The sequence below is a fragment of the Diabrotica undecimpunctata genome, chromosome 1, assembly GCF_040954645.1.
Source record: "Diabrotica undecimpunctata isolate CICGRU chromosome 1, icDiaUnde3, whole genome shotgun sequence".
Lineage (NCBI taxonomy): Eukaryota > Metazoa > Arthropoda > Insecta > Coleoptera > Chrysomelidae > Diabrotica > Diabrotica undecimpunctata.
Genome location: NC_092803.1, coordinates 55,816,001 through 55,830,783, shown reverse-complemented (window position 1 = coordinate 55,830,783; position 14,783 = coordinate 55,816,001). Strand labels below are relative to the sequence as shown.

General features: G+C 32.4%; 1 protein-coding gene across 2 annotated transcripts in view; it reads right to left on the bottom strand.

Moving 5' to 3' along the window:
- LOC140449490 (testis-expressed protein 2) overlaps positions 1-14,783 on the bottom strand; it is a 97,544-nt gene that overhangs the window by 45,968 nt on the left and 36,793 nt on the right. Inside the window, exon 2 of one of the 2 annotated variants that reach the window (XM_072542679.1) lies at positions 13,697-13,827. In XM_072542679.1, coding sequence (XP_072398780.1) covers positions 13,697-13,827 — 131 coding nt within the window. Of the gene's footprint in view, positions 1-2,040; positions 2,188-13,696; positions 13,828-14,783 lie in introns of those variants that run through there. The other variant, XM_072542687.1, reaches the window with a different exon arrangement.

Here is a 14,783-nt window from a genome sequence, read left to right as displayed (position 1 = left end):
AGAAATGTATGTTGCTAAAGATAAAACTGAGTGGTTAACACAACCTTTTCCGACTGGACGAACACGAGATCAAAATTTAGTAAAAGGACCACTACACAGAGTTCAACTTCTACCTGGAACACGCATTGAAGAACCAATAGATACATTTCGCTTATATTTGACTGAAAATATTGTGGATGACATTATCCGTTACACCAATCTAGAGGCTCATCGTGTATTGCAAAATAAACCATGGAAGTCCTGTGATAGAATTGAAATGCATGCTTTCTTTGGTCTCCTGTTCACCGCCGGGCATCTAAAATCAAACTATGCAAGTTATGAAGCTTTGTGGAATTCGGTTTATGGACCACATATTTTTCGAGCCACTATGGGTGTAAATCGGTCCAAAGAGCTTTTGCGTTTTATTCGTTTCGACGACAAAACGACAAGATCCGAGAGACGTAAAAAAGATAAACTGGCTGCTATACGGGATATATGAGACAAAATATTAGGCAATTTGAAAAAGCATTATTTGCCAGGACGAAATATAACAATCGACGAGCAGTTGATTCCTTATCGTGGAAGATGTCCGTTCAAACAATATATTCCTTCAAAACTCGACAAGTATGGAATGAAACTATGGTGGGCATGTGACTCAGAAACTTTTTATCCTCTAAATGCGATTCCATATCTCGGCAAAGAAGGTAACCAAGTAGATACTGGTTTGGGACGTAAAGTGGTAGAATCACTAAGCGAACCGTATTACCGAACCAACAGGAACGTAACATTTGATAACTATTTTACAGACTTAGATATGGCTTATAATATGCTATCTAATGGTTTAACAATTGTTGGCACAGTTATAAAAAATAAAAAGTTTGTTCCTCCTGAGTTTCAACCATGTAAGAATAAGGAGCAATTGTCTTCTTTATGTGGATTTACAAAAAAGGCGACATTGGTATCATATGTGCCTAAGCCTATGAAAAGTGTCATAGTGTTGTCAACAATGCATTACTCGAATGAGATTAGAGAGGAGATGAACCATGAACCAGAGATTATTCTCGACTATAATAAAACAAAAGGTGGAGTTGACTCGCTCCATGTTTGATGTGCAAACGTAGAACAAACCGTTCGACTTTCCCATATTTTATGAATATGTCCTACTATTTACATCAGAAAAAATAAGTGTCCGGATGAGAGTTAAATAAATATATCTTTTTTGTGATATATGATAAACAACCGACTACAGGAAATTAACTTTTCCTTGTGGATGTTTTGATAGTTTAATTTTATCTGTCTTACTCATAATGACAGTTCAGACATATAATATACATTTTAAAGTAAAGGACTTCTATGGTATTGTTAACATTATAGAGGTGATTTCTTGGCAGCACTTTATTTTATATAAATATAGTAGTTAATGTCGGCCAGATAGCCAAGCGGACCAGGCGACCGAATCGCATTCACTTTACCTGTGAATGATTTAGCAGACGATGGTTCAGACCAGAAAACAAAAAGGCTAACGTAGTAGTTTAAATGATATGTATACAGCAGGAGATGATCAGTCAGATGTTAAAGTAATTAAATCAGATATATCTGATCATTTTATTCATAGATTGGATATTTGACTGTTTAAGATTATTCAGCCAACTTTTGCTGTGGCAATTAATAGAGCAGACGTACACGTAAAAGTTGTGGAAAGACTTTGTCAAGGAAATATGATTAAAGGAAGCACGCGAGTTTTCTAATAGCCCGCGGCGAGCCACCAATAGGAAGAAAAACCACAAGAGATATACCTAGAAAGATACAACAAAATAAGAGGCAACATAGACAAAAAAAACAGGCAATATCTCAAAATAAAAGTACAAAAAATAAAATTTCTTCTATTTAGAAAAAAAAATATTCAAAAATAATGAAAGAGAAAAAGCTGAATGTTTCATTTAAAAATAATTTTTTTAAAATATGTGCATATATATTTATGCCAACTGTATATGCAAAAAAGAAAATATATGGAAAAACAACACAAAAAACTTGCACTTTTAGCAATATTTTTTGACGTACCTGTAGATAGAGCTGTTGATTTTTAAACAAATTCTGTGAAATTAGGATCTCCATTTTTCCGTACATAATCAACACTATATGCTAAAGCATTATCAATCGACGAAACAATGGTTTCGTTTTTTTTGAAAAGATTTCACTAATTGGATAAAAATATACAGACTCATTATCGGTCACACAACGATATGTTTGTTTACATGTCTTATGATAAAGTCCTGCTTGCCAAGAGTATGGCAAACAAGAATAATTATTGAGATTCATGACGATGGAACCAGATCCGATTCAGTAAGAAGATACGGATCGGTAAATCGGCACACTGGATTAACGATTTCATAAAGTCACTAGAACAAACATAATCTAGTACTGTACGCATAATGACACATATTAGTTTTATTCTGTACTATACCAATCAGTGCGTGAATTTGGTTTACCAGAAAAACTTATCCGATTAACGAGAATGACAATGTCTAACTTAAAAGCCAGTGTTAGGACACAGGGAAAGAATTTCGAGGTCCTTTGAGATAAAGGATGGACTCAGACAAGAGGATGGCCTGACTTGGTAGACCGAGACACTCGAATTAGAGACAGCGGTACTATTTACAATAGACCCATAAAAATCTTAGGATATACCGATAACATTGACATAATAGGGCGTAGCAAGCGGGACGATATATCCAACATGACGGAAAGTGAGATTGATTTGATGACATCTCTTGAAAAATTTTCAGTTTTCTGTAAAATTTGTGAGAGGAAAGGCAAAAACTGCATTGGATGTGTGAAAAGCAAGAAATATTTTTATAGTCAGTGCATCGTGACGACTCCGGGCTTTATGATTGACGGAATAAAAGAAATTGTGTGTGCCGATTGCAACGACAACGCCGCGCCGGCGTTTCAATCTCGCATAATTTGAAGCTCTACACCCAAAATAATGGAATGTTTGTTAAGGGCCTTGATGATAAGACTGAATGAAATTAATTACCATCTTCGTAAAAAGGTGTTTGAATTGGAGCAGAAGTTGGAAAATACAAACAAAAAACGAAAAACTGAGGTTAGTAAACAAAACGCAGTTCGCGCCAATTTCCCACAATCCTTCCAACAGACATCAAAATCGACAACATAATATTATATTTATATATTTGCGTGACTATTATAGAGCTGCTTTAACTATAGTGCAGAAAACAGAACACTCCATTGCCACGATGATCGAAAATCCGAATAGTCGAATTGTACAGACTATTAGCCACACAAAACCAAATGATAAACATATTCCAGGCACGCCACTAACATATGACGCACGACAACAATATCAACAAATGGAAAAGGTTAGTAACGAAAATGATGGATGGAAAACAGTTCAAAACAAAAAAAAAACAAAACGGTTCAATGATCTAATCCAAACAAATAGACCTAAACCACTCAAGGGATCAAACCAAAATTGTACACTGAGGGCAGCACCGAAAATGGCATTCCTTTTTGTCACTGGATTGGCTCCAAAAATTATACCTGAAAACATTGCGGACTTTTTGAAGTCCTGTGATTTGGTTGCTAACTGCAAGTTCGAGAGAATAAAAACTAGAAGAGACAAATATTGCAGCTGATTTAAAATTAGCAGTCCCAATGGAAGATCGACCTAGGTATTTATGTTAACCAGGGGAAGGTGCCGTTAAAATCCCACATATCATACATGAAAAAAAAGTTAACCTAAGGATTATACATGCAAATGTGCGATCATTACGAAATAAAGTAGATGAACTGGAGGCGTTTATGACAGATAAGAAAGTTGATGTTCTTTGTATAACGGAACATTGGCTAAAGGAAGAGGAGATTCGAGTAGTCCACTTACAGGGATTTAAACTGGCAACTTTTTCAGACATATTGGATTCAGTTGGAGGAGGAACATGTATTTTTGTTAGGCAGAATTTGAATTTAAATGTGTTAAATTGTAATGCGAATTTTAACTTAGAAAAGTGTATTGAATACTGTATTATTGTGTTCAAGAAGGTAAATGTAAGTATATGTTTATATCGAAGCCCATTTGGCCCTTTTGACACCTTTTTAACATCTTTAGATGGATTTTTGGAATGTACTGGTATGGGGAGACCCAATGTCTTGACAGGTGACTTCAATGTCAAATTTTGTACAAATCATATCAGTACAACCAGGGTACAAGATGTAATGGAAGATTATAATTTAAATCAAGCAATTTTTGAGCTGACTCGAGAAGAAAACTGTCTTGATAACACTTTCCTGGATTCTGAGACATAGTTTGAGATGGCCGGAGTATATAAACTGGGTTTATCTGACCACAAAGGCCAACAGGTTGGTTTTTCATTGCATCATGTTGATAAGTATCAGGAAGAAAAAATTACTTTCAGACCAATTACACAGAGAGGTCTATTTCTGTTTCATAATAGAATATTTAACATAAATTGGGATTTTCTAAATGCGAGAGAAATGGATGTGAATGAGAAGTTTAATAGATTTATGAATGTTCTGGAAGAAGCTTCTTTGGAATCTTTCCCAGAGAAGAGGTATCACGTAAGGGACAAAACTAATAAAATTAATTGGTTTAACAATGACTTAAAAGATATGCGTTATCAACTGCACTTTTTAGAATAGCTTAAAAACAGTATCGGTCACCAGATGTTGAGAGGTCATATAAAGACTTTAAAATGCAATACATACTGGCAATACATAATGCAACAATCATGGCAAATAACAATATCATCAGGAATTTCACTAATCCAATAAAGTCTATGTGGAAAATCATAAATTGTAACAAAAATTGTGCTAAGGAGTCGGGGTGACTCTATCCAGTGTAGCAAAAGGGTGAACTCTAAAATGCACCTTGATACACCAACGAACTAATATGTGGAATAACGGAAGATGGAAGGGATTAGATAGAAATAAATTATGTAAAAGAGATAAATAAAGGGTAAATATGAATTTTAAAATATAGCAGAATTAAGTGTTTGCTAGCGACTATGCAGGAGAATGACCACTTGACACTCAAAGAAGGATTCGGCCAATTTGCATGCCCTACAGAGACCGTAAGATATAAGAACTAATGACAAGAAAACCACCAAGAAATAAACAGATGAAAGATAAAAGTTGCTCTAATGAATGCTTGGGCGCCAGGAAGTTAAATGTTTTCTTCCGAGATATCTTGTATTGCTGAAATATGAAAGATAGGTACTAATTGAAATATTAAATTTTAACCATAACTTTAATAATTACCAAACTTAGGTACAGACTATTAAATGCTTATATACTAAACCACCACCTCTTATGTACAATTAACTTAACTATATTTACAGTAAAATCCCTGAATATAATTATAAAACAATTTACCCCTGATATACCCCTTAATTTCAAATCGTGACAAAGTTCTACCCAATAATAATGTATAAATAATAAATATAATTATATACTACTCACTAATAGTTTAGTTTTCGTTCAAGAATTGTTTAGGTTTTTAAGTGAAAATTCTCCGGATATGTGTGCACACGATAACCTAACAAAGAGAAATTCAAGGGAGAGTTATAACCTCATCCCTTGGTAGACAATAAATAATTAAATTAAGTTACAATGATTAATGTTTTAAAAAAATTGAAGATATTTATTATTAAGGATATATTTTTAAATTAAAAGTGGAACCAAAAGTTAAAACCTTGAACAGGACGTAGCAAAAGTTATTTAAAATAATTGAATGATAACAAAAATAAAAGTAAGTTCTTCCTGCCGGTTTCCGTAGGTTTCCCTTGAAGATGATCCGGTGGAGAACTAGACTCAGGTGGTAAAAGGTACACCAAACCTGGATTCCCTGTATCAGGTACTCTTAGACAAATAAGTCCAACTAAAAATTCTTCTTAATTTCCAATAAAATGAACTTGGAACTTCTTCCCTTGACCTAAGTAAGTATAATCCCAAAAAAACTAAAAAAGATTTCTTCCCCTGACTTGCAACTGGGTTCTGGGAGTAGGCTAAAAGGAACAATTGTGTTACTTCATGTTCTTTGTACATACAAAAGGTAAGAAAAAACACAAGGGTTATCAACCTTGAAAGGCGATACAAGAAATGTCAGCAAGTGACCTTCGAATGGTGTGACAATGTTTTTATAATGTATGGATATATTAAATAGATAATTTTAACGGAAAGCATGATCTTTATATATTATAGAATAGGAAAAAAAAGAAATATTAGCCGGTTTAAACGGTATGAAATTGAAATAAATAATTGTTTGCTTTAACTCTTGAAAGGAAATAAAAATTTGAGATAGATATAGAATCTAATACTTATAATTGATTTAGATATAAAACATTTTCCTTAATGAAATAAGGTGAAATATGACATGTATAAAATATATGAAATACCTATCAAAGACGAAATTAAAATAGGTCTGAATTTTACTAACAATGGCGGATGATATGAAGGATTTTTCCTTATAATTTATTTGTAATTTTATCTTACCGGCTAGGGTGATCCAACTGAAAATATCCTCGTACAAACAACAAAATAACTCAAATGATTTCTTCTAAAACAAACAGCTCTTCACAATAAAATAAACTTAAACTAAATTCGGGAAAAAATGGCACTCCCAGCCGCAACTACTCTGATCGAAACGATCCTTCTTCGATCACATCCAGTTGACAAGTAACCGTTAAGGTTCTACACGTCGCAGAATGGATGTACTTTCAGAATCTTACCACTGAGGGCGCAGTTTAATGCTAACCTTAGAAAATAAGATTTACTGGGAGTTATTTAAATATTTAGTTTAAGAATATTTCAATATGAATTTAATTTAGAATTAAATTAAAAGATTCCAGTCACAAAAAGAAGGTAAACGATTATTTAAGTAACGGACTCGTTACAAAATGATCTACGTGGTGTTAAGAGAAATATTAGCCAACCTCCTAATATCGGTCCAAATATCTTTAATGATAACTTTTCACAAATGGCATCCAACTCGATCAAATATATCCCAGTTTCAAATCTGAAGGAAATAGATATAACTAAAATAAATATATTAAATCAATTTTCTTTCTCAGAAGTCACTTTCAATACAGTACGGGATATTATCAATAATAAAACAATAAAAAATATCATAAGCATTGCACTTACTACTTACTTACTAATTAATATCTGCATCAAAAACATTTTTTCCATATGTTTTTAAAAAGCAATAATTTATCCAATCTTCAAAAAAGGGCACTCAAACCTGCATGTGAATGTGAAAGTATGTTTCGGAATATGGAGGCAGTAAAATGTGAAAAGGAAAAATGAAATCATGTAAAAGAAAAACTGCTCCGAAACGATTCGAGGAACTGGACCAGAGCAAATCCGAATCTCCAGTCTCTATCTAATAGTAGTAAACAAAAGTATTCAAATGTAAATGGCCTGCCAAAGGCACTATAACAGTAAACAAAAGCAGCAAAAAGTGTACAGTAGGAATGTGAAATAGTATTCAGACAACCAAAAATAAGGAAAAAAATAAAGATAAATAATTGATAAAGTCATCCTTTTTTTAACACTAAGGATCCTAATAATTTTTTTAAAGATGAGAATTTTATATCATCGAATGTTTTTATTGATACAAATATATTTTTATTACTCATAATTAGACAAATAAAATCAATATTTTAATGGCAAACAAAAAAAGAATTTTAACCTTTTCAACACTTCGACGGAAGAAAAACATGATAAGATAACGTAAGGTCATTCGCCAAAAAGGAATCACAAATATTTCGAAATGTACACCGAAATTAAATGTTCAATATAATTGCTGTTGGAAATATATATAATTATTATATATATTTTTGTTATAAAAATTAAGAAATAACGAAAAAAAAAATTTCAACATATAAAATTACAATCTGGTACATAACATAAAATATTGTTCTAAAGCTATTTTCTTGTGGCATTTTAAAGTAATTACTATTTAAATGGGAATAAGCCACAATTAAAGGTTAAATTACGTTTATTGACGTTTCAATTTCCACTTAGGAAATCGTTCTCAAAATTCAAACATTAGTAAATTAAAATTAGTGAACGTCAATAAACGTAATTTAACCTTTAATTGTGGCTTATTCCCATTTAAATAGTAATTAACATAAAAAAGTTTTAATGTTTACTTTATGTTTTATTTTATAAAAAAATTGTACGCATTGTACGTTGCAGTCACATAAAAAGCTTGTTCAAATATTGAATAAGCAATGATATTATAAATGCACTGGAGAATGATGGATCGGATCTACAATTATGTAGGAGTCAAGGCTATGATAATGAAATTCACTATGTCAGGCATCTATACTGGTGTCCAAGCAATATCAAGAAAAAAATAGCAAAATCATGTTTGTGCCTTGTGCAAACCAGTCTCTCAATTTGTGTGGAGTTCATACATTTACAATCAACCCTAGCTGTGTAACGTTTTTTGCAACTTTAGAAAGTGTATATAATTTCTTCTTGTCCTCTTCACATAGATGGGAGATTTTAATGAAGATTATATAGGTGTATCTGTAAAACAGCTATCTGATACTAGATGGAATGCCAATCACGAAGCTGTGAAACCTATTTTGAAACATTTTGATAAATTAGTTCAAGTTACAAAAAAATTCTGTGAAGCCAAGGAAAATATTATAACTCTGCTGAAATTTTAATCTGGAATCTGTATCTGTAGAGTAGGGAGGGCGAGTTAAGTTTCACAGCACTTAGGCCACAATTGACCCATTGTGCATCCTCCCAGGGAGCTGTCACCCTTAGCTCATTGTCCATCCTGCCATTTCTAAGAAGGTGGACAAGTCACCAGGAGAAATCTCTCTTATGTGGGCAGGTGTGGGCCAGAACTCGCCGAACGCGTACTCTCGTATTAACGATAACATTCACATAGGACATGCTCTACAGTTTCGTCTTCTCGTTCACACTTCCTACATAGAGGTGTGTCTGCCAGCCCCAGTGTGTGGAAGTGTTTGCTTAGTTGACAATGACCAGTTAAAAAACCAACTGTCAAACGTAGATTTTTCCTGGTCATTTCCAAGTACTTCTTTGATGTTGATTCTTCGAGGTTACTTAGTTTTAATCTCGAATATTTATGATTTCAAATTTCTTGGATTCCTTCATTTACCGGGGTACATTTTGCAAGAAATAAACATTCCAGAGAGGTATTTACAGACGGAGTGTTTAAGCCTTGAAAACGAGGTAATAAACTTTTTGGAAGACAGTCGATATAAGTTGGTCACGAAAGCTCGTCAGTTTGCTTCAGAGATATGTGATGAAATGAAAATCTCCCTTGAAAAAAACAGTAGGAGACGTTTAAAAAACATAATGCCTGGGAAACGGCCGAAGATGCCGGTTTATCCCTCGACGGTGAAACTAAAATATGTATGCTTGAATGTTTAGACAAGCTACATCAAGAGCTTCAATTTAGAATCTAAAGAATGGAAACTGCATTCGAAAAATTCAAAATCGTTCAAGTCGACTATTTACTCAATGAATGTGACACAAAATTCGATAAGCAAGAAATTTTTAATAAAATCTAAAGACTTCACGACCAATGAAAAGGCCAAAAATTAGACTACATTGAATATGGCACAGTTCTTGATATGGACTAAATGAAATCTGTTCCAAATGACTGTATGTGTCTCTATTGCTTCTAATGAAAGGAGTTTTTCAAAATTGAAACTTATAAAAAGCTATTTACGATCCACGATGAGCCAGACCCGGCTAAATAGTTTGGCAATGCTCCCCATTAAACATGAAGTAACAAACAACAATAAAAATAAGAAAAAAATTGTTTGTAAGTAAAAACTCTAAAACTGTAAGTAAAAAATACATTAAAGCATGAATATTAACAAAATCATATTGTGTTATCAATGTTAACCCTTGCTTCAATGTTTGGATAATGAATAAAACCTAACCAGATTAATTCAATTAAAAGTAATTTTTAGCATAACATAGGCATACATTTTAATATATTTTATCTTTAAATCTCAAATTGTATTTATGTAGTTTCTATATGGAGGTAAGTCTTAGTTTTTCTCATATTGGGGAGAGGGGCCTCTTCGGTTACTTTCGCCCTGGTCCTCCTAAATTGTAGTTACGCCACTGCGTGGTACTTATTAGATACGGCACAACTTGATATGTTACATATTAAGTCCTGTCTGTTACAATTAGAATTGATCTATCTGATCAATTCTAATTGTAACTTTAACATCATAACATATAAGATCCAGTTACCAGCTGAAGTCCGTTTGAAGAGGTTTACCCTCCGGACGCTGGTACTCACGTGAGGCATGGTTATATGTTGCCTGAAGTTAAATCTAATAAAATATTAAACATCATTCATTTTTAACAACATGTACATTTTTTGGTAACTTCAAATTTTGTAAAGGGTTTTACCCTAATATTTTGGTGGCTCAGGCATGTTAACCTGCTTTTAACCTGATGATGGAATTATTATTCCGAAAACGTTTGTTTTTTGATGTAGCCCTTTTAAGGATTTTTAAATATACCTACATACAAAGATTTAAACCTCTTTTTATATAAGATCCAATAATGTAACCCAAATTCAAATTAATAACATTTAAACGGTTTTTACCCAAATATTTAGTGGCTCAAAACATGTACACCTAGACACACTGATGATGGAATATGGATTCCGAAAACGTTTTATGATGTAGCTCGATTGGGTGTTTTAATTATATACCTTTTATAAAGGATTTTTAAATAAATTTTTTAAATCCTAAAGGCTTTCCAACACAAATAATGAGAAAGGACAAAACAATGAAAATCGGAGAACAGAATTATTTCATGTCAATTATGTCACTTTTTAAGAAGAAAAGCGAATGGTGAACAAGAAAGTGTCAACTGTGCAAAAGCCATAAGTGATTACAATCGCTTTGTAGGTGGAGTCGATCTATTCGATAAACTTTATGTTTCTTATCCAATTTCATGGTAAGATGGTATATGAAGATTATTTACTATTTGATTGATGCAGCAGCGGTAAATTCATATATAACTTAAAATACTGCAATGAAAATGACGTCTATTAAATCGAAACCAATGAGTCACCTGTAGTTTAGAAGTGTAATGATCATAGGTGATTTCCATAACAACAAGAAGCTAGGACCTAAGGTAACTAAAGAGACTAAGCGGTGTTGGCAATCAGATGTCAGAAAAAGGAACATCAAGAAGTTATGAACTCTGTTCAACGAGAGCGAAGCCAAAACGTTTAAGAATTAAATGCTCAGATTGCCAAGTTGCATTATATATTCAATATTTTCCATTATTTCATAATAAAAATGTTTAATTAATGTGCTTTTTTCGGTGGTCGATTACGGAACCACAACTACATGTACCAAAGTCAACATAGCTAATGAGGCTGTAGTTGAAATTTCAATTACCTAAAAAAACCAAGAAGGAGTGAAAGTAAAATGAAAAGACGAAGAAATGGACCATTGTTTAAATTACCAAAAAATAATTCGGCCCTATAAAGGGTTAACTAATTTCTTATTTTTAGACATTGATTGATATGTAAATTTACTTATCAATTTGGTTGACAAAACATGATATGTCTACTATTCTGAAGAAAATCATTAAAAAAAAGGTATTCACTAAACAATTAGCTAATAGCAGTTAGTAAATTTCATTGCACTTTTAATGTGGTAAGTTGAAAATTCACTTTGAAATTTCCAAAAATTTAGGGGGCCATTCAAACTTTCAAATTGCTCTACTGAAAGTTAGGCTAGATTGACATATCGCTACAGACTATAACCCTGTCTTTTTCGGCATTTTTTAATAATCGCCCTGTATCTCACTAATGTGGGGAGCTATTGATGATTTGATTGGACAATCGTTACTTTAACGAAAAAAACGGGTGTGGCAGTCCAGTGGGACTGCCGGTGGAAGTTACACTTCTATACACGCATTCGCCATTACAAATTTATTTGGGAGTCAATCTGCACAATCATTACATATGTTTTTATAGGTAAGACATAGCAAAAAGAGAAACAGAATGAATAACAACTTACTAACAATGAAGGATTGAATCAATATTTTGATGAAAATGTATATTTTTATTTTCATATATGTATGAAAGGAGTAGAATGCAAAATTTTTTTACACATACTCTGCAGTAAAATTCATTGTTTATTTTGTTATTAATATAATAATACAATACAAATTAAACTGCAATATTCATAAGTATTTAAAAATGACAATAATATTTATAAAAAAATACACTACAATACAGTGCAACATAATTCCATATATAATAATACAATACAAATTAAAATGCAATATCCATAAGTATTTAAAAATGACAATAATGTAATAATATTAATAAAAATGTCCTCCCCGACTGGGAATCGAACCCCGGTCTCCGGCGTGACGGGCGGGGATACTGACTACTACACTACCGAGGACATAACACAAATGTATTTCAAAATTGTCAGTTCTGGATTATACAGTGATTTATTGAGATTATTATTTTGAAATACAAAAGAATAATATAATTATGAACATTTAATAAATATTACAAAACATATCACATAAATAATAATATTAATAAATATTTTATTATATGTATAATATTATATGTATATATATCTTGTCCTCCCCGACTGGGAATCGAACCCCGGTCTCCGGCGTGACGGGCGGGGATACTGACTACTACACTACCGAGGACATAACACAAATGTATTTCAAAATTGTCAGTTCTGGATTATACAGTGATTTATTGAGATTATTATTTTGAAATACAAAAGAATAATATAATTATGAACATTTAATAAATATTACAAAACATATCACATAAATAATAATATTAATAAATATTTTATTATATGTATAATATTATATGTATATATATCTTTATATAATATGTATAATATTAAATTATTTATACAAAAGGAACATTTTTATATTCGAGAGAGGAAGAGACAGAAAATATATCTTCTGTCTCTCTCTTACTCATTATCTTACATATGTAATGGTTTCACAGATTCACTCCCATACAAATTTCCAACGTGGAGCGCGCGTATAGAAGTATAACTTCAAAAAGAATCATGACAACTTAACTACTTTTGTTCTATCTACTCTAGTTTTCGGCATACCCTGCAAAAAATACAAATTTACGACACCCCGTACATTTAATAATACAGTCTTCTAAACACACATATTCTTCCTGTATTATTAACCATCCACGTCCAGGTTATTTAATAATTTCTTGTGTATGCTCAAGAGATATTTAAAAAATGAGGTTGACAAAAACACATACAAAATAATATGTGTTTTATTAAAGTGTTTTTGTCTATAAATTTTGTCTACTAACTGTTTATAATGGCAAAAAGTTCACATATAATTATATTTTATTGAGTAAAAAATCTGAGATAAAAAGATAGTAATTTAACGTTTCCAATATAAACGTCAAGGTTGTAGTAGATATTTCTCATTAAAAGAGGTTTGCGTCTGCGCCAAATATATTGGATTGAAGGAAATTCTCCAGAACAAACAAAGTGTTCTCAAAAAATCTTCAGTTTTCTTTTACAATAAGATTCATATTTAAGAAGGCTACATAAGACAGAAATAAAAAGATCTCAAGTCATGCCTTAACAATTTGCCTAATAAAGAAATTAATTAAAATAATTATTAAACAGAAACTTACTTTTATATCTGAAAAAAATCTCCACGGATCAGAAGGTGGTGAGGCGTTCAACGGTTGATTGGTAACGTCCACGCTGGTAGATCTCTTCCCGATTTTGTTGAAATATTTTAAAGGACTGCTCTCGGGTTCGCCTGGAATCATAACGGAACTTGTTTAATTATCACTATTTTGCATTAACTAATCATAAAAATAGATATCGGTGCACTTACACATGTATATTTGCAATGCAAATTACAATTATTGCGGTGTTGATGGATAGTAAACAGGTCCGGAATAAGGTCAATTCAATCGCGGTAGCCTCATAATATATTCAAAACGAAAATTATATCTTACAAATAAAATTCTGCTATATATAATATAGTGTTAACCATAAAAATAGCACAAAAACAACAAGGTTTTAAGTCGGGGAGATCATGCACCGACGGTATCATTAGAATACAACAAACCGGCATATCTATATTTCGTGGACCTTAAGAAAGCATTTGGAATGGGCTGGATATAACGAACGTCTTGCGGATGACCGATGGAATAAAGAAATCGGGAATTGGCGGCCATATGAAGCCAAAAGACCACGAGGAAGACCGCAAATGCGATGGAGCGACGATATCAAAAGAACTGCAGGGCAAATGTGGAAACGTCTTACAAACAACAAAGATGAATGGCGAGAATTAGGAAAGGCCTATATTCGGCAATCCGAATAGATAAAAGGGCTTAAAAAAAAGAAAGCATTTGACCTAGTCAAATTGAAAGACGTTATCCACTTATTGTACGCAAGAGAGATACCTCTAGGAATAATCAAAATGATCGAAAATATCTACCAAAACAACACAATAAAAGTAAAAGTAGAAGAACTAACTAAGACAGAGAAGTCCCTGAGTTCTCTATTGTTCAACCTCAATATGGATAAAATACTTAATAATAAAGTAAGAACTAAAAAAGAATACCAGATGGGAGAAAAACAACTTAAAATAATCTGCTATGCACGACGCAATACTACTCCCTCAAAGTAAAGATGATTTACAGTACAACGATGATGCACCAATTTAATATAACCGCTAGAAAATTTAACATGTTTATTTCCCCAAAG